This window comes from Quercus lobata, chromosome 3, assembly GCF_001633185.2.
Source record: "Quercus lobata isolate SW786 chromosome 3, ValleyOak3.0 Primary Assembly, whole genome shotgun sequence".
Classification (NCBI taxonomy): Eukaryota; Viridiplantae; Streptophyta; class Magnoliopsida; order Fagales; family Fagaceae; genus Quercus; species Quercus lobata.
The window spans coordinates 43412091-43439791 of record NC_044906.1 but is presented as its reverse complement, the minus strand read 5'-3'; the positions used below and the strand labels follow the sequence as shown (position 1 = coordinate 43439791).

Sequence of the window (27701 nt, the reverse complement as noted above, 5' to 3'; positions counted from 1 at the left end):
AGACAGCAAAATATGGATCATCTACCTCATTTTGGGAGGGGAGGGTTGAAGAAAAAGGGGGAAATTGGCAAAAAGAATGCATAATTAGATTTTCTGATTTTATTTTATTTTACTTTATAAAGAAGATAAAGAATTCAATACGAAGGAACTAGCTTATATGGGTATTTACATAAGTTACCTGGGTGCCAAAAACAAACCCCTCCTATGAATGAAACAAATATAATTTAGAACAAATCGCTGATGATCTTACAGCATCATAGACATGAACAGATGACTGAAGCAGTACTCAATTCATTATGGAAAAAAGTTGCCCCTACGCCAAAAATAAAGCTTCCAAATAATCATCAATATAAGCTAAGCAGGGCCAATGATCAGTTCGAATTCGAACTAAAGTTGAAACATCACATACTTCCATTTGGAAAAGAAGATGGAACCTTGGTGGAAGAAATATCAAAATAAGAAAGCAACCCATCTTTCTTTTGCTGGTACTGACAACACTGTCCCTCTCATCTTCATCATCAAAGTATGTAAGATGAAGTGGGCCTCTATCAAAACTAGCTACTGAGGTGGTATCAACAAGGGAAGAATCTGAAGCCACATCCTTCCAGATGATATCTCTAATGATTCCCCCATCCTTCACAAGGTTGACAAGTGGTTCACCAATCACGCTTACAACAAAGGGAGCCAAGTAGCGCTCTGTAGCCCGAATCAAAGAGGTTGCAGGGACTTCAAGTAGCTTGACTGATTGGGTCCCACTAATAGCTGCAACTCCTTTGCCTCCTTTCAGTGGAAAGGTCTCCCGCCCAGTGTTGGATGAACTACCACATGCCTCCCAAAGAGTACTGAACAAGTCTGAGTAATAACCAGGTATAACCTCTTTCGGGATGTCAGATGGGACAGTAGCCATGAGAAACATGTCTTCTATGCCTATTGGAATACTATGAAGCCGAGCACGAATAATGTGACCATTTTCCGCATTTGTTACAATAGAAACATCAATCAGACCGGGTGTTGGTTCCCGTGGTTCTAATTCAATCATTACAGGAGCTCTAAAACTTTCCTCTTCACCATTACCATTTTCTACTAAAACAATATCTAAAGGCACTTGTTGATGAGAATCATAGTCATTTCTGGGAGGTTCACCAAGGAGAAAAGGTATGTGATATGATGGAAGAGATCCATATGGTGCAGAGGATGAAAAATTAAGCACAGTTGCATATATAGCAGGAAGGGCATCTACTCTATCCAATCCACTAGCAGGGGAGTCTACTCCCCATTCACGATTAAAAGGCTCAGATTCGAATCTCAAAGTACAGGATATTCTAACCTTAATCCCTGGCATATGTCTATAATCAGGTATGCTTGAGAAATACCTTCTTAATGTTCCTAAGATCTCTGAAATCTTCGAATCCATCACTCGCAATGGCTCCTGTGGCTTATTAATTCTTTCAGTCTCTGGGATGTGGATTTCAGCACTTCCATCAATCTCTCTTTCCTCAACTGGGGATTCACTGTCTCTGATGCCCTCTAGGTAACCAGGTTTGTTACTGTCAACACCCAAAGTTGATAAAGACAATGACCAAGATTGTTTGACAAGCAAGGGTACCACTCGATCAAGGTGAACATAGGATGAGATGTTCCTAGATTTCTTGATATTGTGAGAGGTTCGAGGAGACTGGATGTTAAAAATTGAGTTGGAAAGTGGAGATGGTGAAATGCCAAGGAGCTGATCCCCAAGGTTTAGCATGTCTCTAAGCTTCTTTCCTGGTACACAGATCAGCATCCGCAGATAGATCCTGCAAAATCTCATGCTTGATGAGAATATAAGAAGTTTTTTTTTTGATAAGAAATGAGAATATAAGAAGTAATCAGCAACAGCTAACATGTCATTTAAGAGCCGAGATCCCTTATGCTTTCATTATTGATCTTTACTTTATTTAGAAAAAAAGCTTAATAAACTGTATAAGAGTAAATGACATCATATTTTCCCCCACTGGTTTTCGGGGAGGAGAGAGATTTTAGTAATCATACCTTGCATTGTCACGTACCTCCAAATCAGGAAAATAAAGGCAAGTAAATGCGAGGAGGCGAGATAGTCTAAGGAACAATCTAGAGCTATGGTGGTGCATCAGCATGGTTCGACAGACACCAAGAACCTTACTTCCCTTAGACCATGATTTTAGTCCTGTATCTGGGCCATGTTTCTCAACAAGGAAAACCATGAATTTGATCAGCAGCTCTAACAATCTGCTTGGAGGTATTGTATCATTTTCAGCGATTCTATCAAATAAAGGAAAGAAAGATGCCAATTTATAATCCATTACAACTTTTGGAAGCAAATTCTCATCAAATGTCTGAAGCAGGCGCTCTCCCAACCAACAGTGCTTTCGACAGCCCAACAAGCGGTCAACAAAAGCAACAATCACCGGAACCAACTTTTGACACTCTAACATCATGTCCAATAGCATCCCCTGAAAATTAGAAGTTGGAAACAGTAATGGTTACTTTTTGTTATTTTATATTAGCATAAGGTTATTCTTGTAATCATGCAATAAACCCTAAAGTGAGGGACTCAGTAATGTAGCCTTACACCTTTTCTCAAATCTCACTACCTCTCTCTCCATTCTTCTTGTCTCCTTTTCTAATATCTTATATTTTACAATTCAACTGAAACATAAACAAAGAGAAACAGAAAAACCAAAATAAAATTCCATACTGAAAGCTATAAAGCAGACAAAACTGAATCATGTGTGGTAATGTTGTTCATAAATGATGCCACCAATTAAAATAATACAAACTACTGGATTCTGGTAGTAGTATTATTATTTTTTTGATAATCTGATTCTGGTAGTATTCAAAGCAAACAAAATGACACTGTTACATCAAGGTTTACAAAATGCAGCTATCCAATTGAAAACTGATTTGTCCTACAAGAAAGATAGTTGAAATATCCGATCATAGATACATCATTGTAACTACACCAATAAAATACTAATGACAGTAATAATGATAACGAGAAATTAAGTGGCAAGAAAAATCACTTGTGCAGTTCAATCAACATAATCTAACCTCAAATTTTGGGAGTTGATAATATGAATCCTACTTAGGAATCTGGTCCTTCAATATCGTGTAATTTATGGAGTTTTACAAAGTTTTACTATGGGAAAAAAAACAGGAATCCTATATTTTTGCATACATATTGTTGGATTTATATATGTTGGTTGTTCCTAATCCATGCCACCACTTTTTTTGATAGGTAACGAGAAAATTTTATTAAGAAAAAAATAGCCAACCTGAGTACATTGGGGATGTATTGTGGGGGAAAAAAAATCAAGAACCAAAATTACAATAATCAAGTAAAACAGGGATGGAAAAACAAGAAAAATGCGACAGAGCCACACTCCAAGCAAAGAGAGTATGTAGGAAAAAAGACTTCTCTAGCAAGGACCGCTCCCATCCCTCAAAGCATCTAGCATTTCTTTCACTCCAAATACACCACATCAAGCAATGCAGCACAAGTCTCCAAAAATCTATATTCCGATGTCGGCTGAATTTACCTTGCCAAGACTCAAACAACTCAAATACCTTATGTGGCATAACCCAATGAAGACCAAACAAACAAAACACCAAAGACCACAGCTCAAAAGCTATGGGCAATGAAACAGAAGATGATCCACCGACTTCCACACCTCCTACACATGTAGCATTAATCAAGAACAATAATGCGCCTTTTGCGAAGGATATCAGTTGTAAGAATCTTACCTAACGAAGCTATCCATGAAAAGAAAGCCACCCTTGGAGGGACCTTCGATTGCCACACCAACCTCCAGGGGAAAGAAAGAGTAGGAGGGTAGAAAGAAAGATAGAAACTTCTAACCTCAAAACCTCCACGCCTTGCTAGCTTCGAACAAACCTTATCAAGGCCAACACCCCGCACTTTCGAAGAGTAAACAATGTCCATAAACCAATCAAAAGAATCTTCCTCCCAATCCTACGGTGAACGATGAAAATGAAAATTCCAATGAATCCTCCCATTAGACCAACAGATAACCTCCGCTATTTAAGAGTCACTAGCCCTACTAAGGCAATAAAGATCTAAAAAAGCCTCTTTGAGGGTACAATCCCCACACCACACATGCTCCCAAATTTCACTTTAGTACCATCACCTACATCATACCGTAGGAGTTTAGAGAAGTTCAGCCAACCACTTCTAATAAACCTCCAAAGGCTAACACCATATCCACTTATCACCTTTTATGTGCACCAACTCCCCTAAGCATTCCCATATTTTGCCTCTATAACCATCCTCCATAGTGTATTTGACTCTAAACCATACCTACACAGCCACTTGCCCAACAAAGTAGAGTTAAAGCATCTTGATCGTCTAAACCTACATTGGATTACAAATCTTAGCCCAATTCACCAGGTGTAACTTAGAATCACCACTCATACTACTCCAAAGAAAATCTCTTTGTAATTTCTCCATGCGATTAGCAATCTTCCCAAGTATAGGAAGAATGGAAAGAAAATAAGTAGGTAAGGAGGAAAGTATATTTTTAAGAAGAGTTACCTTACCCCCCTTAGATAAATAAAGCCTCTTCCACCCTGTCAGTTTTTGTTCCATCTTCTCTAATATAGGATTCTAGATTGACAACTCCTTGAATTTAGCCCCCAAAGGAAGTCCCAAGTATTTCAAAGGAAGGAAGGAATGCCTACAACCCAACAGCCCCACCAACACATCCAAATTATGTACCTCACAAACTAGTACCAACTCTGATTTCCCCAAATTAATTCTTAACCTTGAAACCTCCTCAAATCTAGTTAGAATCTCCCTTAAAGTAACCAACTGATTAGGGTCAGCATCACAAAAAATAAGGGTATCATCTGCAAATAAAAGATGAGACACCATCATCGAAGTACTAGTTGTAGAACCCACAGAGAAGCCCGAACTGTCCAGCAGCTGCAGCCACATCCAACATATGGCTCAAAGCCTCCATAACAACATCTAGAAGCAACAGAGATAAGGATCCTCTTGCCTAATCCCCCTAGAGCTTCCAAAGAAATCTGAAGGATTCCCATTAATCAAAATGGAAAATGTAACAGTAGAAGTACAACACATGATCCATTTTCTCCACTTTTCTGAAAACCCACAAACTACAACATATACACCACTTGTTCATTCCCAACCCTACCATTCAAGGTTGATCTTATTATTTTCGTATCAAACATAACATCCCAATTCACCCTAAGACACTAAAGCTACTTACATACAAGAAGGGAAAAAATATTTTATAGAATGTCAAAAATCTTCAAATGAGCTCAAATAAGTATTGCTTACAACACTCTTCAAAAGGAGGAGAAAAAGATTGTACAAAATGTCAAAAATCTCCAACAAGTTCAAATAAATTTGGTTTGCAACATCCTTCACAATGATTTCTTGATTGTTTATTAACAAGGTATCGATCACATCATGATACTTGAAGGGTTTTGGAATGTACATCAAAATGCAGCAAGTATTGGTTTGAAAAGAGCCACATATCTTTAAGACCAAAGAGTGCAAATTAGTAAATGTTTTGATGAAAAACTGAAGCAAGAGAAAGGTTGTGTAAAAATTTAAATAAGAAGTTCTGGCTTTATCATTAAGCAGATCTATTTGTTCCATCAACCCTTCTTGTCAGACTACATTTTCTGTCTTTGACAAGTTATGATGGAATTAATTTCATGAAGCGCAGCAAAAATAATTATAGTAACATCCTACTTCGTTTGATGGTAGCAGTGCTTATAAGTTCAAACTTCGTATAAATGGAGCACTCTATGACACTGCAAATAACATTGCACTGCTCCAGTTATTGCCACTCTACCTTGACAGAGTTAGCACAACATCCCCCTCATTGAAACATGATAAGGGGGGAAAACAATCAAATTGGGTATTTTTTTTTAGTACATATATGATATATCTGGAAATGTAAATACCATATATATCTATTTACTTTGGTGGAAAGTCTTTGTTAGCTCTATCTTTAGTAATAAGCTCTACAAGTAAATATTTCGTCAATTTGCCTTGAAACAAACAGAGTAAGTTTATTTCAAGCATGTGAACAAGAGGAGAATAAAGAAAGAGAAAGGAAATCCACAAAAATACCTGTAAAGAATGGAAGATGGTGGACTCCATGATAGCTGTAGTGGTAGAAGGATCAGTGTCAAAATGAGACGAACCACCTATCAAGAACTTATGGAAGGCACGGAAGGCCACTTTGGTTTCAGTGCTCCGTGGAGGTAACCACTTGTAAGCCGATACAGACACAATACCATCTGCAAAAATCTTCTCCACAGAGTCGCCCATCTCTGAATCACTCTTGGATTTCAAGCTCTCCATACATAGCGCGAGCAGGTCAAGCTTCAAGGCCTTGAGAGCAAGCGGATCAAACACATTGGGATAAAAGCTCAAACCCATCAAATCAAAAGCCATTATTGGCTTCTTTTTCTTATCACCTTTGCTACTCAAAACCAATTGGTTAAGACCCAAAAACCAATGAAGAGCAAGCAACCGAAACACCAAAAAACTCTGTGCTTCTTTAGATATCAACATAAGACGACGAGCAATCTCGCCTTCTTGCCCATCAAACGCATCAAAGAAACTCAAATACAACTTCAAAACAACATGACACAACATTGGATCATAGGAATAAACCATCCCAAAGAACTGTACCTTCAGCATCGACGCCTGTAACTCTAACGCGACCGCAATGGGAATTATCATAGCCATGAACTCCACCATTCCGCAAGCCGTCAAAACCTGCGGCGATTCAAGCAAGAACGCCATGGCCCGCCTCAGCTCCTTGTAATTATAGTTACTAGTCCCATTCGAATTCGAATTCGAAGAACAACCATCGGATGACAACAACAACGATTGCGGAACATTGAAAGGAACCAAAGGAACAGAGGTGTTAAGAATGGAAACATTCACATTGTGAACAACAATATTATGAATGACCCAAGTGAACAAAAGCATGTAGCTTTGAGTTACATGGGTTCGCTCGTTTTGACACAAACTCCAGAGATGACCAGCGATTTCGGAGAGTAAACAAGGGTGAGATCGCTCGAGTTCTCTCAAGCACTCACAAGCCACGCCACGTGTCTGGCGGTCGGGTCCATGGTTGGGACGGTTGATGAGAATCAACAGGAACTCGACCAAGCTCTCGATGATGACGATGTTAAATTGGTGGATGGTGGAGATGAAAATGGAAGTGGTGGAAACTAACATTTGGTCTTTGAGAGACAGAGTAATGTGAAGATTATCAGTTGGGGATTGGACTATGATTTTGAGGGTGTCGATGAGTCGTTCTAAGAAGTGTTGATCGAAATCTGGGAAATTGTCTGAGAATTCTTCGAGGAAGATAATGAGTTGGATTTTGAGAGGGAAATCCCTTTTGAGGATTGAGTAGAGAGCGAGGTCGAGGAGTGAGGGGGTCGAGCTCCATTTGCGGCGGCGTGAACCGCCGTGTTGGAAATCTTCGATGAGGGACTCCCAGTCCTGTGGGTAGAGAGGCTTCTGGGACATGGCGTCTAGTGTTGGGTTTTCAAAATGGGATCAATCTTCTTCAATCTACTAAACATGTAACGTCATACTAACACCTAAATGATCACTTTTTTTTTGGAAAAATATTTTTTTATTAATTTTTCATACTTTTTAGGTCAAAAGAACTAAGGAAAAATTTGATCTGATTTGAACTGAGGAAAAATAAATTAAAAAATGGGTCACTAATTCCTTTGGGCATAAACGTATTTTGTTTGTTGCTTATTGTTTTTGTTTGTTTTTGAAAATGATTTAAATTGTACTTATACTTTGAAGAAGAAGAAGAAGTGAGTAAGGTTTTAAAATGGTGACATGACAATTATCTAACTATAACCTAGGCGGTTGGCCGAGTTGGTTGGGCACTCGGTCTCAAGGTGCTTGTACTGAGTTCGATGGGGTGTGCTCCTTACATTGAGTTCGACTACCTACACTTTGAAAAAAATTCCCTAGGCCAACGATTTACCTTACTATAGGCCCACCCATCGCAAATAGTGATTAGACTCTGGTTGAAAGTTTTGAGAATACATTATGTAAAAGCAAAAAAGAAGAAGAAGAAGACAATTATCTAACTATAGCTAATGAAAGGCCTTAATGGACTATGTCATGTTAAAGAATGTAATTTGTTGTAATAACCTAATTATAAATATCTTACTATGTCAAGTCTTCAAAATTGGCTTAACATAATTGTTTCTTCTCTTGTGATAAACAAATTAAAAAAAAAAAATCAAATAAAAATATAAAGTGGCATACTTTACCACAAAAAGTTATAAAATATGCTTATACAAAACTGAATATCTCAATGATATGCAATTTTAAACTTGCAAACTAATTAGTTTATTTTTAATTAATTAATTTTTTTTTTGGGTGTGGTTAAAAGCAACTAATTAGTTATGTACATATATTAATACATAAAACATAATTATAACACATTTTTATTTAGGAAGACTACTAAATTGTTGCAACTTACTTATTTATTTTGTTTTGGGAAAGGTATTGTGCAAAGTTCTAATGTGCTACGTTGCCAAAGATGTTGATGGCTTAGTATGCTTAAATGCACATGAGAAAAAAAGTGATGATCAAGGGCAACTAAAACGAAGAGGCACAACTCTTTAACTTAATTTAACAAATGCAAGAGTGAGTGAGATATTTTGTCAAATGCAATGTGCATGTTCTAAAATGGAAATGAAAAAACATTTTGTAATGAATCCACCCAAAAATTACATTGAAAGATAAACTGAGCACATTACAATTGAACAAATGATCAATGATCCCAAGTTAGTAAGATTAAATAAATAAAAAATGTTCAAAATGATCAATTTCAAATTTCAACATTAGATGGGCATATGCTCTCAAGCAAAAACTTAACCAACAACAAATATTAGAAATGCAAAGCAGTAGTTTCAACATTGGAAAAAATTATTCCCATGTGTTTAGCTGATTTTCTTTTTAACAAGGAAACTGACCCTATTGAGTTACGTGTCTCTTAAGTAGTTTTTTTATGTATTGTTTTTCCCCTTTGGGGTATAGTTAATACATTGATTTGAGTTTACCTTTTAAAAAAAGGTTTGACCGTGCTTCATGTATCAGGTTATCGATTGCAGAACAATCATCCATTGTCGAGTTTATGACCTGAATGATATTAATGAAAAACTTAGGCCCTCTCCCCTCCGAGTAGGGCTGTAAATAAACCAAGTTGTTCATAAATAACTCAAGCTCGGCTCGATAAAAAGCTTGTTCATGTTTGTTTGTTTATAAATAAGCCAAGCTTGAGCCTTAGTTTTAGGCTTGTTTAGTAAACAAGCTAAGCCCAAGCAAAACTATTTGTTCATGAACAAGCTTGTGAGCTATAAGGCTTGATACAAAAACAAGTCAAGTATAGACTCATTTATAGGCTTGATATGTGCTTTCTAAATAAACTCATTACACATTTCTTAATAATAAAATGTCTCATAATGGACAACTACCCTTTACCTTAATTTTTCACTTTCCTCTAAACTGTGAAGCACCACTTTAGACTTTAGTTACCTTTTTAAAAAAATTTATAAGTGGGCCACATATGATCCTTCCTTATCCATTATCTAATGTAAAGTTATAAAACATGTTAATTCTTTCTCATTTACAATAGTTACTAACAAGTCTTTTTCTAGTTCTTTATCATCTAATGTGGATGTAAAAATTATATTTTAAACAATTGATGAAGCTATAGACAATAAAAAATGAATGGATGAATTTAATTTTGTAAAGTTGCAATATGAACAATGGCTAATCATAGGTCCGACTAGAAGCATGATAAAATGAGTATGCTATTTTCTTATTTTTGTTTACTTGATCTTGGGAGATTTAAGCATTTGATAAGATAATTTTGTTGGATCTCAAGCTTAAAAGCTTGATTTGAGCTCAAGTTTGAGCTTGATATTAAGCTCGAGCTTGGCTTGACTAATGAATCAAGTCAATCCAAGCCAAGCTTAAGCTTTTTGGCTTTCCCACAAGCTCAAGCTCAAACAATATTTTAGGCTTGTCTCAAGTTCAAGCCAAGCTTGAGCTTTTTAATTTTACCAACGAGCCAAGCTTGAACATACACTGCTCGGCAAAACTTAGCTCATTACAGCTCTACCTCCAAGTATAATTTTTATTTAATTTTTTTTTTATAGCTAGACCTTTCTCTTCCAAAACCTTAGCCCTTTCCTCTCTAAGATTATCAGCCCACTAGCCTAGTCTAATTGCCCAACCCAAAAAATTAACAGAAACAAAACTTTAAAAAATTAAAAACCTATTAGCTTTGACCTAGAGTTAACAAACCAAATTCAAAGAGAGAGAGAGAGAGAGTAAGGGGCTGTTTGGGTGAAAAAAATGGTCACTCATCACTCAAATATCATCACTCATCACTCTATAACTCATTTCCTATCACTCAATAATCCCCAAATATCTCCAAAACCGGGTTTGCCACCTAACTCAGATATGTTTTTCAAATTTAAAAACTTAAAAATGTGGGACCTATTTTTAAAACTTAAAAAACTTAAACGTCAAAAGTTGTGGCTAGACCCATCCCAAAACATAAAAAAACCAGTTTGGTTTGTCAAAAGTTGCGGCTGGACCTGAGAAGTGCTCTGATTGTGGATCCTTCAATGTGTGTGTATTTACAAAAATGCCATCATAACTTAGTTTCCATAACTCAAAAACATCCAAAACTTGTTTTCCGTTTTGCTAACTCATTACTCAAAAATCAGAAAATTGAGTGAGGGAAACAAAACTTGAAAACAAATCCAAATAGCCTTTCTTTGCGTGGGTCCCACCATTTTTGAGTGATGAGTGATGAAAACAGAGTGATGGGTGATGGAAACACCAAAATCCAAACAGCCCCTAAAACTCAGTGACTCACTCATCCATGCCGTCCAGCCCATCGCTACCACAGCCAGTTCACCAGAGTCACTGACCCATCATCCATGTGAGACTCACCTCGATGCCACTGACCCACTCCACATGAGAATTGGTTGATCAGCCCAGTCTCACTGACCCACGCACCACTCAATCATGCACGCCTCCACTTGTTGCTGGCCTTTACAACCTCCAACTTCCATAATGAATTTCGATCTGCCTAATTCAATTTTTAAGTATTTTTTTTTCTCTCCCTCAACTTCAAAACCTAACATTGATATGATTTTTTCCTCTCACCACTCTATACATTTCTAATGTATGTGAATCTATAATTGTGGTGTTTTTTTCTTCCCTTTTTTGGGTTGAGGGTGAGTGTGATCTTGGTTCCATCCCTAATCTAAGCACATGATTAATTTCTCTATTCATAAATTATGTATGTGAAATCTCATTGAATATGCCTAGATATATACAAATAAATGTTAGGAAATTTATGGGTATGAGAAGTGAAAACACATATTTGGGTTGATTTGTATTGTGATATTTTTCTTGTGGGTAAAGATATTTACACTCTAAAATACCCTTCACTAAAGATTACAATATGGCTTGATACTCTCTAAACCAAAGTTGATTTTCAAAATGATTTTCTATTTTTTTTCCAAAAGTATTTTTTCAAAATTGTTGTATAAACAAGTCCCTAAATGTTTAGCAAAAAAAAAAAAAAAAAAGTATAAATGTTTTTCCAAAGAGAATCTCCAAGTTGTTTTCTAAAATAAGTCCATGAAATTGATTTCAAAAATATTTTCAAATCCATGTACTTTCTTAAATAGCTTTCCAAGGATATTTTTGAAGAACTTTAAAACTTTGAAGTCCTTAAAATTTTCTAGGAAAATCATGAGAGTTTTCACCATTAAAGATTTATCCTACAAAAAATCCCATGAAATTCTTTTTCCAAAATTGCTTGAAAACTTATTCTTCGAAATTATTTTCTAAAGTACATGATGTGGATATTGTATTTTGTTCGCCCTCAATTGCGAGCTAGGCCTCAAAAATACCAAAAGTATCATTTTTTTATTGGGGGACCATGGGAATATCTAGATTATCATGCTTCAACCTGTTTAGGCATAAGAGCACTTTAAGTGACTTTTCAGGTTAAAATGACCAAAATGCCCCTAGTCAACCTAGGGTTGACTGAATGTCAAAATTGGTCAAAACCACAGAAAACAACATTTTTCATGATTTTGCATCAAATCCAAGCTTATGGGAGCTTTTTAACAACTTTGACAAAGTTTTACCCAAAGTTGACTCACGAAAGTGACCGTAAACCTAATTTTGATTCGATCGTTAGGATGGATTGAAACCAACTCCATTACAAACAATATTGAATTCCTTTTCCAATGACTACTCATGGGTCAAAATTGGAGTTAAAACGGTTGAGATATCTTGAAAACCGTGCTGGGTGCATCATCTTGCTTCTTGATGCCATAACTTTTGATCTGACTGTCTGATTTTCAAAATTGCAAGTGATTTGGAAACTAGACTTCCATACCTTTCCAGTAGTACCAATCAGAACGGGGAAAGGCCTTCAAATGATCAATCAAAGTCAAACTAGAAAAGCTAGAGGAAAAGACAAAAGTGCCGACGTTAGCAAAAGTAATTGTCGTGCACTAAGTGCACACTAGTAGCCCAAGAGTCAGATAAAAAATATTTAAATCCCTCCCCTCCCCCCTCCCCCCTCCCCCCCCCCCAACTCCTAGATTTGAAAAGGAAAAACAATTTTTGGGCAACTTAAAGTATTTTCTAGAGCTTTCTTCTCTCTCTTTTCTCCTAAATCCTCTCCCAAACACACACAAATAAATCCTTGATTCTTATATCTTCAAAAATCTTGGGGTAGTATTCTTGCTACCATCTCCTCCTCCTTGGTCCATCTACCTTGGTTTTGAGAGTGTAGATGTAGCTTTTTTGCTACAATCTATAGCCATTTTCGTTTTTCCTCTTTATTGCTCTCTTTTAAATTCCTAGCATGTTTTATTGCTTTCTTAGGGGAAAATTGGATTTTGCCCTTAATTTTTAAACTATGCAGCAATTTATCATTGTTTTCAAACTATTTAGGTGTATGTCCCTGTTTTGGAACTTGATTTTCTAAAATCGAGTTCCCCTTATAACTCATGTTTTCTTATTATCGATCCAATTTTTGCCGATCGATATTTTGAGTTTTCTTATTAGTGCCGATTGGTATTAATTTGGAAATTATTAGTACCAATCGGTACTAATTGAAATCTTATTAATACCAAACCTAAATAATACCAATCGGTATTAATACGATTTCCCTTCAGACAATGCTTAAAAACCATTACGATTTTTCACAACGACTTGAATCACATTTTTGGCCTTGCAAACATTGAAATTTGGTTTTCTCTATTTCTGGAAAAGTTGTAGAGAATTAAATTTCCTTTCAAAAGACACTAATCCTAAATCAATTGGAATTATGAGAAAAATTATAACCAAAACACCAGATAGGTGTAGAAGATAACTTGGAAATAGTAAAGCCGAATTATAAGGGGAACTCAATTTTCTAAAAATCGATTTCCAAAAGAGGGACACATTGCTATATAGTTTCAAAAAGGGATAAATTGCTGCATAGTTTAAAAATTATGGGCAAAAGCCCATTTTCTCCTGCTTTCCTAACATGTTTTATTGCTTTCCTAGCATGTTTTATTACTTTGATGTTGTTTCTTGAGCTAGGATATGTCTAAATTTCTTGTTTGTGCTTTTTTCCATATTTATGTGCTTAAATGCCTTGTTTGGATGCTATGCTTGAGTACTTTATAACGTTAAATGTTTTGTTCATGCCTTTTTCTTGTGTCTTGCTTTTGGGTAGGGTGTAGATCTAGATCTATTGGTCTAGGCCTACATTCAAACACCCAAGTTCAATAAATGGTTTGGATAAGTTTCCTTTTTGCATGTTTATGCTTTTTTGGCCTTTTTACATGCTTTGGTGTGTTCCTTTTCTTAGATCTATCCTTGAGACGCTATGTTTGGATGTTCCATGCTTAGATCTAAAATTTTCCTTTGGATCTTTGTTTAGATCTAGCTTTTTGCTTAGATACATGCTTCCATCTTTTGATCCATGCTTGTATGCTTAGATCTAGGTTTTTGCATCCTTGCTTTGCTTCACATGCCTTTTTCTCCTTTTCTAGCATGTGTTTGTATGCCTTTTTGTGCATTTCTTGTCTTGTTTGGTTGCATCCTCTCCCTTTTGTGGTTTGTTTGGGCACAACCATGTGAGTGAGATCACATTTTGATGATGTTGGCATGTTTGTTGCTTGCCTTTCTCTCTCTTGCTTGGCTTTGCATGTTAAAGCTTATCTTGTTAGCCTTGTATGTGCCTTATAACTTGATTAGCTTTATCCTCGTATATGTGATAGCATGCTTCACCTTACCTTTTATGCCTTTTTTCCATGCTTGCTTTATGCCATCTTGTGTGACCTCTTTGCTTTAGTTGCATCTTTGCATTTTTGTCAACATGTTCATGCATATGTCTTTGCTTGTTTGTCCATGTCATCAATCATCATTCCTACCTTTGATTTTGTACGGGTTCACACCCGTCTTTATACACAAAATCCCAAGTCCCTTTTAGGAGCTTTTCTTGATGGCACATGTGTCGTCCGTACTCCAGTCTAATAGATCTAAGGACACCAAATCCAAACCCACATTAATCCCCTAAGGACACCTTTTCTTTGTGCTTGTTTGTTTGATAACATGCTTTTTTTTTTCTTTGTGCTTGTTCACATGTTCTCTTTGTTTGCTAGCATGTTTGTTTGTTCCCTTTGTGTGTTTGCCTACTTGCATGCTCCTTTCTTTTGCTTGTTTGCTTTGTGTGCTTGTTTATGCTTTCTTTCTTTGTTTTTTGCTCCTATGCTTGTTTGTTGGCCTCGTATTTTGTTTGTTTTTTGCATGTATGAACGAAGCATGGGTGCAACTTCTAAATGCATGCAAAAGGGCAAAGATTAGTAGATTAGGGGATTTAGCCCCTTCGAGAGGTCCTTTCTTACCTAGCCTTTCCATTTAGAACCATGTCTAGCAACTTTCTTAGACTAGGACTTCCTTTCCTTGTACCTTGCGTTGGTCACACCCTTTAGGTATGGATATGTTTGCTTTTCCTTTCTACTTTGTGTGTTTGCATTGTGCATGCTATATTTATGTATGTTGTTAAAAATATAGTCATGCACTTTGGATGATGGACACACGTGGTTATAGACACCTCATTTTACCTCTGCCCCTTCTCTTTGAACACTGTAAAAAGGCCCCACGGCCCTTTTCTCAAAAACACACAGAATCTACTCTAAAAAAGTGATTCAAGAGAAGCTTTTTACTTTGAAAAGCATCCTAAACTAAAGTTTTTTGGCTAGGACTTATTTTAGTCCAAAGCCTTCTAGTTAAACTTACTAACCCTTTGGGTATTTTGTTTTGTAGATTGACCGAGGGGAACGGTCAAAATCAAGCTCTAAAAAGCTTCTTGTGTGAGGTACTTGTTCATGCTTTTATCTTTTATTTTTATTTTTCTTTAAATTTGTTTTTATCTTTGTTTTGTTGCTTTAAAATCTTCCTATGTAGTTTAGGCTTGTTGTTTGATTGTTTAGAAAGCATGCTAGGTTGCTTAGATTAGATTTTGATTGGTGTGTGTTTGCTGCATTTCTGGGCAGGGTTGCGTACGCAGGCTTGTGCATGCGTACGCAGCTTCATGTTCCTGTGTATGCAGGTTTCTACATTCGTGTGTAGGCTCAGCCCAGAAACCCAGAATTGTTTGTTCTTGTTTTTTATTTTGTTTAAATGCATGTTTTAGCTTCTATTTAGTTTATTTTTCACATGTTTAGGTTTAGGTCAATAGTATAACATGTTTTAATATCTTTTGCTTAGATTATATGATTAGGGTTTTGTGCTTGATGAATAATATGAACATGCACATAAACATGAACATGCATTGATGCATATGTGTTGTGACGTAGTAAGATAAGTGAGGTAAGTCATGCATGATCACATGTATATGCATTTGATCTGGTTGTCTAAAATGAGTTAATCGATGAATATTATGAACATGCTTGTTTAGTGCTATGATGCCATGCTGTAAATCATTTAATGCTATGTGAGGATTGTGAGAGACCAAATTGGCTCTCAAAAATGAGATAGGCATCGACACCTCTCTTTTTCGGGATTATGTGGAGTCACCACTTATTTATTTATTTTTTTATATTACATAAAAGTAAGAAAACAAATACAAAAAATACAAAATACATGAATAACATCAAGTTCTTATTTATTTAAAAAATTATAATTGATAGAAAGAAACTATACATGGCTTTGTTTCCTAGTTACAATCAAGTAAAAGAATTACATGGCCTTGTTTTCTAGTTACAATCTACCAACATTAAAGACTACTCTACGAACCTAAGATCTATGGTTCGGGGGCTAGGTTACAGGATGGGAAGGTGTTAGGCACCCATCTTGCTTCGACAAAATCTGGTATTCTAGACACTAATGATCATTTAAGTACCCATTATCATACAATGATGAGATGCAACATGTGTTTGAATGATAGATTTAAAATTAAGTCATGAAGTGAGCTTTATGAATCTATTCTCTTTAGAACAAGAGGAAACTTTTTAGAAGAAGTATTCTAGATATGTTTTTTTATCAGAACATAGAAACTTGTAGAGAAAATTCCAAATCTTTTTTATGGTGAAAGAAAAACATAAGATTTAATAGAAATTTTCAGATTAATTTTTATTATGAAAGAAAAACATGAGATTTGAAAGTAAAATCCAGATAAGTTTTTATTATGAAAGAAAAGCATGTGATTTAATAGAAAAATTCCAGATTTGTTTTTATTTTGAAAGAAATGATGAGATTTGATAGAAAAATCCAGATTTATTTTTTATTGTTAAAAAAACATGTAATTTAATAGAAAATATCAAATCTGTTTTTTATTATTGTGGAAAACATGAAATTTGATAGAAAAATCTAGATCTGTTTTTTATTTATTGAGAAAACATGTGATTTAATAGAAAATATTAGATCTGTTTTTTATTGTTAAGAAAAACATAAAGTTTGATAGAAAGAGAATTCAGATCTGGTTTTATTGTTGTAGAAAACATGAGAATTGATAGAAAAATCCAGATCTGTTTTTTTATTTATTGAGAAAACATGTGAGATTTGATGAAAAATTCAAATCTATCTTTATTTATTAAGAAAACATGTGAGGATTTAAGAAGAAAGTTCAAATTTGTTTTTTTGTTGTTGTGAAATAGATTTGATGAAAAGAGTAATAGATTCATAAGAAGAACTTCAGAAACCATCTTAGATCTACTATGCATGAATCATGTGAACATATGAATATATTAAACATGAAAGAAAGACATGGACATATATGCCAAAAAAACACGTGAATTATGAAAACATAGAAAGAAAAGGGCTTACAGACCGTGAATTTACTTGCATGAGTTTACTTTATGAGAAGGGATTGCATGAATTTACTTGAGAAGGGATTACTTTAGAGATCAGAGAGAGTGAATCTCTCTGAGATCTAAAGTAATATAACTTAATAGAAAAGAAATTCCTAAAACAGAGCTTCCAGAATTTCTTGAAGAGAGAGAGGTTAGAGGTCAGAGATTAGGTGTGCTGAATGTTGGGAGGCCTCCTCTATTTATAAAGGTGTTAGTCTTAGAAAATAAGCTAGGTTTGCTTAAAAATTAAGTCCAATCAGCTTAAAAAATAAGCAAAAAAACGTATGGGGAAAATCCTAAAAACAAGAGATTTGGATAAGAGTAAGCTCATTTCTTAGATCAGAACACATTTCAGTATTTTGATCATGGGCCCCACTGCACTTTTTGGTATTATTCATAGGTCCCATTGTACTAATTCAGCTAACTTTTACCTTTATCTACAGTACTTTCTGCAAAAAGTTTTTAGTTTTAACAAAATAAGCGAATTCCAAATAGACCTCATGCTAAAATTTTGACAGTTGAAGGGAAATTCAATTCTCTACAACTTTGCTAGATATAGCCTAGTCTGAATTTCGAGTTTTACTATGCCAAAAGTGCCTTGAAACGTGAATCTAAAATCTGCTACTTGATTAGCACGTTTTTGAAGTGTTTTCCAAGTTTAAAATTGTATTTGGACGAATTTTAGAGTTATTTTCATGATAAAATTCATCCCAAAGTGATAATTAGGATTTTTAAAATAATTATTTTGAATATAATTATCCAAAAAGCCTAATTATCTATAGTTTTTAAATATTATTAGCTTAATTGTTTTAATCCAATGCAACAAATTCCACTTTAAGAAAAATACTTAACCAATCACAAAAATTCATTTAATTAATTTTAATTATTAACCAATCAAAATTAATTTCAATTAATCACATGTGATCAGTTCCACCCAAATGAATACATGCAAATTGTGAAAACTTGATCTTGGGATATCTTTCAATTTGACGGTCCGATTTGGGAATCGGGCATATCGTCGCGATTGTTAGAACCTCAAGATCATTTTTATGTTATGTGATGAATGATTTAATGCATGAAATACAATTATGATTTTTGGGTACTTAAAATGATTATTTTGGACATCTTCCAAGGTTAAATTATGGGTGCAAAATTGAGTGTCTACAAGGATGTTCTTGCCTAGATATACTTGTTGCCTTTGGATAACATGATTGAATGACATGATAGACGAATGCTAGGGTTTGGGGATGACATGCCATGTTGTGTGTTTAGATGTGTGTGTGTGTGTGTGTGTGTGTGTGTGTGAGTGAGTTTAGATAGCCTATTAGAAAACCCTTTGATAGGACTAAGATTTGGAACACAATGAGTGGAGGCTGACAATGAATATTGTCACTTCCATCAGAAATATGGTCATAAGACTGACAATTGCTTCTGCCTTAAGCATGAAATACAAGACATTATAGACAATGAAGCCCTTCCAAGTCCAAACATCATCACCAAGCCTAACATTAGGAAGAACCCTTTACCCGATTACCATCGAGCTCCTCCATCATATTAGAATTGTGTTAAGGTTGAAGGGATTGATTGGAATTGTTCTAAGTTAATAGAAGTTGTGGAATTTAACATGGTTGAAGTGCAAGGAATTTGGGATGAAGAGGAAGAAAGGTTGAAGAGTGCCATAGCCATGTGGGGGATTGCCCCTAAAGGAATGTTTGAATTTAAGATAATGATCTAAATGGATGACATAGCCAATGTCACTAGAAGTGGGAAACATTACAAGCCATCCTTCTTAGAAAAAGATCATCATGGTAGGAACTTGGGAGAAGGACAGAAACTCGTTGGACTCAATGGGATTGAAGAGTAAGAAGAGGATAGGGTCTTGGCCCAAATGAAAAGGACTCAAGTGCATGTATCTATTTGGGGTTTGCTAATAGCTTCTCATAAACACAGAAATGCGGTCTTAGAGTCCTTAACTAGGAAAGAGGTTTCCTTGGAGACTACACCTAGGTTCTATCCATCATGGGAGTGGAAGCCGTGTCTTACCCTTCTCTCACCTTTTCTGATGAAAAAATCCCTCCTGGAGTGGCTACTCACACTAGGTTCCTACAAATCACTATTGAATACATAGGTGCTAAGGTTCTAATGGTGCTTATTGATAATGGGTCTGCTTTGTATGTATGCTCATTTAGGACCGCTCTTAAGGTTGGTTTAGATATGGAGGCTATCATTCCTTCTCCTTTAACTGTTAATGCCTAAGACAATACTTCTAGGAAGGTGATGGGAAATTTTAAGGCCGCTTGCAAGATTGGCCTCTTGGATTCGATTGTGAAGTTCCATGTGATGGACATCACCCCAGGCTACAACCTTTTCTTAGGAAGGGCATGGCTTCATCCTATTGGAGCTATCCCCTCCACCTTGCACCAAAAGATGAAGATCCCATGAAAGGGGGAGTTTTTGTGATACATGGGGATGGGGAGATTTTGGCTCCCATTTGTGAAATTGAAAGTGAGAACAATAAGCTTCAAATGAGTGGCTTTGAGTTTATGAAGATGGCTGATTATGGATTGAAGGATAAGAAGTATGCTACAGATTTGCTTTCATATTGCAGGCATGAAGTAATCGAAATGATGAAGAAAATGGGGTATATGGCTGGTATGGGTCTTGGAAAAGAAGGAAAGGGAATAGTTGAATTCCTCGATTTCAAGACTCAACTGACTAGGGAAGCTTTGGGATTCCTTGAAGGCTGCGATGGAATCAAGAAAAACCTTGGTACTCTCAATGGAAACTTTGTGAGGGAAAGAGGAGACATCCCTTTCTATGGTTTTCCCGAGCTTGGATGGGTAAAGATGGAAAGATGTATCCAGGTTGGGAGATCTTCTTTGAGGAGAGGTTCACTTTCAAGGAGAAACTTATGGTTGTGATTGAAGAGTTTCAAGAAGAAGTCGACTAGATGGACTACATGGATGCTGAAGCAATGGAAGCAATGTTGAAGGTTGAGGGGGACGTGCTTGCCATCACTTGTGAAAAGCCAAGTGATCCGTCTATATTCATCATGCCTTCTGATTGGCACTTTAGCAATTGGACTTGGGTCAGTTTTTCTAAAGTCATAGGAAAAATGTCCTGTAACACAAGTCCTGATGTACTTTTCAACATTTTTAATACAATTAATTCTGATTTGGCTTATTTTGATGTGTCCCATAATATTGAAATTTTGCACTTAAATGATTTCAATGAATTTGAAAATGAAATTAATTAACAATTGGAAAAGAAAATTGAACCTATGGAACTAATGCTTGAAACTCTTAATTTGGGCAGTGTTGAGATTCCACGCATAATTAAAATTGTACAAGAGAAGAAAGATCTCAAAGAACTCCTCATTGAATTCCAAGAAGTATTTGCATGGTCCAATGAAGATATGTTAGGCATTGACCCTGAGATAGCATAGCATCAAATTGACATTCACTCCCATATAGTGCTTGTCAAGCAAAAATTGAGGCGCATGAGAACCAAATGGCCCCTTATGATCAAAGAAGAGGTTAACAACAATTGAAGGTAGGGTTCATCAAACTCGTGCACCAAGCTAGGTGGATAGCCAATGTCGTGCCCATACCCAAGAAAGATGAGAAGGTTAGAATGCGTGTGGTCTTTAGAAACCTAAATAAGGCTTGTCTTAAAGATGATCTTCTTTTACCCCACATAGATGTCTTAGTGGATAACACGGCCGGTAGTGTTTTAATGTCTTTCATGGATGGTTTCTTTTTGATATAATCAAATAAAATGGCTTCTAAGGATATGACCAAAACCACCTCACCATAAAATAGGGAATCTTTTGTTATGCAGTGATGCCGTTTGGATTAAAGAATGCGAGAGCAACTTATTAAAGGATTGCCACAGCCTTGTTACATGATATGATGCACAACGAGGTAGAGGTATATGTTGATGACATGATAGTGAAATCTAGAAACAGAGAGGGCCACATAACCAACTTTAGGAAGTTCTTCGAAAGGATCAAAGAATACAAGCTTAGGTTGAATCCACAAAAGTGCATCTTTGGAGTAATCGTTGGAAAGTTGCTGGCTTCCCAATAAGTGATAGAGGGATAGAGGTCGACTAATCAAATATCAAAGCCATCTTGGACATGCCTCCACCCAAGAGTGAGAAAGAGATAAGAGGATTCCTAGGTTGACTGCAGTACATTAGCCGGTTTATTGCTAAACTCACTTCCACATGTGAATCAATTTTCAAGCACTTGAGAAAAAGTGAGCCTCATACATGGAATGAAGAATGTTAGAAAGCCTTTGAGACCATCAAGGAATACCTTCTTTACCCACATGTCCTAGTACCTCCAGAACCAACCTTTGCTCCTCTACCTTTCAATCATAAAGGATGTCGTGAGGAACACGTTGGCCCAAGAAGACAATGATAAGAATGAGAGTGCCGTGTACTACCTGAGCAAGAGGCTGCATGACTATGAGACTAGATACACGCCCAAAGAGAAATCTTCTTTTGCACTTGTGTGGGCTGTACATAAACTAAGACATGTCATCTTACCATTCCAAGTGTGGATAGTTGCAAGAATGGACCCCCTGAAGTACCTATTTGGGAAACCCGCGTTGAGTGGAACGCTGTCTAAATGTTTAATCCTTTTGGTCGAGTTTGATCTGAAGTATATGGCTAGGAAAACCATCAAAGGGAGTGCCATATCAAACTTTTGAGCCGAGAACCCCATAGAGGGTAAGGGTAGTAGGGAAGGCTTTCTTGGTGAAATCATATTGAACATAGATCTTGTTGCTTGGAGCTTGGAAGATGTACTTTGATGGAGTGGTGAACCAACACGGAAATGGGATAGGAGCATTGTTGATTACCCTCGATAGATCACACCTGCCTATGGCTATTAAGTTGAACTTTGAGGCAACCAATAATATGGCAAAATATAAGGCTTGTATCACCAAAATGGAAGCCCTACGAGAACTAAGGGCAAAGGAAGTTGAGGTTTATGGAGATTCAACACTAGTCATAGCCTAAGCCCCAAAACTGTGGAAAGTGAAAGAGGAACATCTAAAGCCATACCAATAGTACTTGGAGGAATTGATAGGAAACTTTGATAAGATTGAGTACACCATCATTCCTAGAGCTCAAAACCAATTTGCAGATACCTTGGATACTTTGGCCTCTATGATTGAGATACTTGAGAGAGTATGGACACGTCCTTTGGAGATTGAACAAAAGTATCAAGTGGTGCATAAGGAGAAAGAAGACCTAGTCATCTTGTCTATAGAGGAAGAAGAGATTCCTTGGTATTACGATGTCTTGATGTTCCTAGAGCTAGGAATTTATACCGAGAAGGCTAATAAGAAAGAACATCATTCGGGGAGAATGATGGTGATGCAATATATCTTGTGTGGAGGTTAGCTCTATAAGAGATCCTATGATGGGGTACACCATCGCTGTTTGAAGAAAGATAAAGCTAAGAGAATAATGGAAGAATTCCACCAAGGAATTTATGGTCCCCATATGAATGGGAAGATGCTAGTAAAGAAGATCTTAAGGATGAGATACTATTGGATTATGATGGAGACCGGTTGCATAGATTTTGTGAAATGTTACTATGATTGCCAAACGCATACCAATCTAAACCAAGTGCCACCTAGTGAGCTATACAGTATAACCTCTCCATGGCTCTGTATGGGGCATAGATGTGATTAGAAAGATAGCTCCCAAGGCCTCGAATGGACATGAGTACATTTTGGTTGCAATTGACTACTTCACTAAATGTGTAGAAGTTACTTCTTATTCTATTTTGAAGGCCAAACATGTGGCTCGATTCATAGAGAATAATACATTTGTTGATTTGGAGTACCACAAGAGATCATCTTCGACAATGGTTTTCATTTTGAAGGGGAAGCCTGAAAGATCATAGAGCTGTAGTAGATTTAGCGTCACAAGTCTTCACCCTATAGACCTCAAATTGTAGAAGCAGCCAATAAGAATGTCAAGATTATCCTAGCCAAGATGGTTGTAACATACAAGGATTGGGATGAAAAGCTTCCATTCGCCCTTTGGGGCTTCAGGACCTCTATCCGAGCATCAACTAGGGAAACCCCCTATTCTTTGGTATATGGGAGTGAGGAGGTATGGGCGCAAGCATGCGCGACGGGCTTTTTGGGTTTCCCTAAATTCGTGGGAAGTACACCTTGGCCTATGGTGGATTAGGCGGAGAGTGTAAATGGAGTTGCCACCTAGATTAGGTCTAGGAACCATATATGTAGTGCCCTTGTGGAAGAACTAATCTTTACCAGAGCATATGTTTGGAGTTTAGGTATGGGGATAGAAAGGTGTTAGGCACCCAACCCCACTCGATCCGTAGGTCGGCCTCCACTCATTATGGTCCAAATCCTAGTCCCATCAAAGTGTCTTTTAGTAGGCTATCTTAGACTCACACACACACACACACACACAGACATTAACATACATCTAACATAGAACATGGCATATCATCTCAAAACTCTAGAATTCAACTATCATGGCATTCATTCACATATATCCAAGGGGAAAAAAGTACATCACAAAGCAGCAGCATCAACAAGGCATAAACATTAGTCAAAACCCAAACGCTTAAGCATGGCATCAAAGTATCAACCAAGCATGTTCATCAAGTAAAACATGTTAATCAACTGAAATGCATGTCCATATTGTATGCATGACTTACCTCACTGCACCTATACATCAATGCATGTTCAAGTTCAGGTGCATGTTCATGGTGTTCATCAATAAAACCCTAATCGTATGTTCTAAACAAAAAGCATTTAAAACATGTTATACTACAAACCTTAGACCTAAAACATGTGAAGAAGAACTAAACAGAACCTAAAAGCATGTATTTAAGAAAAAAAAAAGAATAAAACAAATCTGGGATCCTGGGCTTTAACTTGCTACGCAAGAACCCAAGGTCGCATATGCTGGCATGAGCTTGCGTACACAACCCTGCCCAGAAACTCAACAAGTAAACATAAAAACAAACCTAGTTTAAAAAATCTAACATGCTTTCTAAATGAATAAACAACAAACCTAAGCTACGTAGAGAGACAATAAAGCAATAAACACAAAGAAGAAATCCAATAAAAAAATAGATAAAAGTAAGACCAAGTACCTCACACTAGAAGCTTTGTAGAGCTTGATTTTGACCGTTCTTCTCGGTCAATCTACAAAACAAAATAACTAGAGGGTTAGTAAGTTTAACTAGAAGGATTTGGACTAAAGAATGTCCTAGCCAAAAAACTTTAGTTTAGGATGCTTTTCTAAGTAAAAAGCTTATCTTTGAATCACTTTTTGGGTGTGGATTCTCTATCTATTGGGAAAAGAGTTATGGGGACCTCTTATAGTGTCCAAAGAGAAGGGGTGGAAGCGATTCCAAGTGGTGTGAGATTGCCTTCACCAAGATTTTGTGAAAATACTTGCCTTACATAGAATCTAGAAACTCTAGCTGCGTATGTAGGCTCGTGGCTGAGTACACAAGAGTTAAGGATGAGTATGCAAGCTCAAGGTTGCATATGCACCCTTAGGGTTTTGTATGGATTTTTCTTCTTTCAAAAAAGCATCTTTCAAGTAAACATTTCTATAGCTAGGCCCTCGATTAGCCCTAGATCTCCTAGTGTTTTTGTTATTGGGGAGCAGGGGCTTGAGTTGTAAGGGGTACAAAATGAGGTGTCTACAAGTAGTGCTTCCTATTTAAGATGGAGATACAATCTTTGTGAGTGTTGATTGGGACCAAATCCTAAGAAGGAGATTGGATGAGAGAGAGATATGAGCAATTATCCTTGATAGATGAAAAGAGGATGCGAGCCCTTTATCACGTACAAGGTTATCAGAAAAGGATTGCAAGGGCATTCAATAAGAAAGTCAAGTCAAGAAATCTGAAAATAGGAGACCAAATTCTTAAGAAGCTTGGGGGAGAAATTTCTGACCCAAGGGGTAAGATGAAGCTAAGATGGTTTGGACCCTTTGTCATCAAGAAGATCATGTTAGGAGGCACTGTAAAGATTATTGATTTGGATGGAGATGAAATGTTCCATCCAATCAAAATGGATAGACTCTCGAAATATAACCCTTGAAAAGAAAAGAAAAAATCTTGCTAGGTTGAAAACTTGAAAAGGAGGCCTAGGCAAAAGTTAAGGCAATAAAACCTTGTTAGATTGAAAACCTAAAAGGTCAATCTAGGCAAAAATTAGGGGAAAAGACCATGGGTATGGAAAAAATTCCCACAATTGGCAAAAATTACATGGCACAGAAAAAGAAAAGAAAATAAAGACAATAAGCAAAGATAATAAATGACTAGTTCTCTCATTGCTCAAATTAAAAGATGATAAATTGTTTTCATAGGGGATTTGGAACATTCCAATCCTTTATTAACTCAAATAAAAAGACATGGAGTTTTAAAGTGCAGAAAAGTAAAATATGGGGCATATCAAGGTAGTCATTTGGTCCTCTTCCTCTTGTTGGATTTCTTGTGATCATTTTCTTCCCTTTTGACTGCTCTTAGATAACCAATTCTTGTATCCCAAGGTAGGACTGAGAAAATGAGGAAAGCGAATGTCCTTCATTGCTCTTCGAGGCCATGTTTCTGTAAGCTTACTCAAGAACCTTCCAGCGAGTGCATGGTAAGAGCCATTGTCACAAGGCACACCTTGACGATAACCAAGTTGCCATGCAATAAGACATGTGGGATAATAAGGGCAACCGCAAAGCCCAGCTAGGATGACACAGTTTTCCTTGAAACCATAGCTAGTCATGGCCTTGATGTGCCATCGTTCAACCACCCATTGGATGTCGATAGGAGTAAGGTGCTTCAAAAGTTCAGTGAGTGCATCCATCTCTTTCTCTTTGAGCTTGTGGTCTTGATAGTGCTTCTGTTGATACCAATTGAATGGAATGAGAGGAGGATGAATCAACTTGAGTTCCTCATACAACCATACCTGAAGGAGAGAAAAAGAGATCATGAATGTTGATTGGAAAAAATGAGAGATAAAAAGGGAAAATAGTGATATTTAAAGATGATATAAGGAGCCTCAATGGGTAGAAAACTGAAAGGAAAACCATGCAAAAATTAGTGGAATCTTGCTAGATTAAGGTAACCTGGGCAAAAATTAGGGATCATACTTGAAGAAGAAGGGGTCTCCTCGCATCGCAAAGAAAGTTGCTTCTTTCCTATGGACCGCATCCAAACCATTGAGAGTCAAGGCTAAGATAATAGGCGTTTGGCTTCCACTCCCCAAATTCTTGACCATGTGAAGAATTCCAGGATCCACCCGAATAGTTTCATGCACCAAGAAAAAGCTTGCAAGGATGCAAAGACAAAAAGCATTGAGATGATGGAAGCGTCCGCTCTAGTTAAGGGTAAATCCTTTTTGGTAAAGTATTTGAAGACCATGGAGATGTTCAATTTCCTAAACTTACACCACCTCTTGGCCATGGAAAGATGGACTCCTAAGACTTGGTGAGCAAGCTTAGAATGATCCATGGACTCCTAAGACTTGGTGAGCAAGCTTAGAAAGATCCTTCTCTAGAGTACAAATGATAATGGAACCCAAGTCGTATTCCCCCATGATTGTGCTAAATTCCTCTATGGTAGGACTGAACTCTACTCCATTAAATTGAAAAACATGGCGAGAAGGAATCTAGAACTCAACATCTGCAAGCTCATCAATTCTGGTTTGAAGAATGTGAGAAGTTGGGATTGAGCTTGCTAACCCACAAAGAGACTTCCATTGGAGAGAATTTTGTCATTGGGAACCATAAAGACGTTTTTCTATATATAAGTGAAGGAGTCAATTGTAGTTTCTGCCACCTAGCTTGCATACATAGCCTTGTCCTTGCGTATGTATGCATCAATGACGCACATGCAGCTTAGAGCTTGCGTACGTAGCCCTAACCAGATTTGGGGATTTTGTTGAAATTTCACTCCTCTCTTGAATTCTACTCAAACGAACAGCTTCCCCCTAGTTTCTAAGATGGTTATGGATTTAAATCCTCATGATAGAGCATTCATTCAAGATACAAGTGCGAAAGAAAGATAAAATGAAGACCGGGGCATGTTCAAGCATACATACAAGCGCACATACCATATAGAAATCTTGTTTCATTGTTGTAAATACGGACATATTTTGAAAAAAAGCTAAACTATGAAGATGGTCTTAAGTACAACCTAATGTCTCAAATAAAAGAAATGTGCATAGAAGAGAAATAAAATGAAA

The 27701-nt window shown here is 36.7% G+C and overlaps 1 protein-coding gene across 2 annotated transcripts; it reads right to left on the bottom strand.

Annotated features, from left to right (window-relative positions):
- Positions 1 to 77: 77 nt before the first annotated feature.
- LOC115981852 (AP-5 complex subunit beta-1) lies at positions 78 to 7599 on the bottom strand. Of its 2 annotated transcripts, none has more exons than XM_031104254.1 (3): positions 6143 to 7599; positions 2032 to 2471; positions 78 to 1811 (listed from the first exon to the last, which is right to left on the bottom strand). In XM_031104254.1, the coding sequence occupies exons 1-3, from the start codon at positions 7559 to 7561 to the stop codon at positions 314 to 316; spliced, it is 3357 nt and encodes a 1118-aa protein (XP_030960114.1). In that variant the 5' UTR covers positions 7562 to 7599; the 3' UTR covers positions 78 to 313. The 2 variants fall into 2 exon arrangements, with proteins under 2 accessions (XP_030960114.1, XP_030960115.1); XM_031104255.1 differs by having other exon boundaries at positions 78 to 1796.
- Positions 7600 to 27701: the final 20102 nt, after the last annotated feature.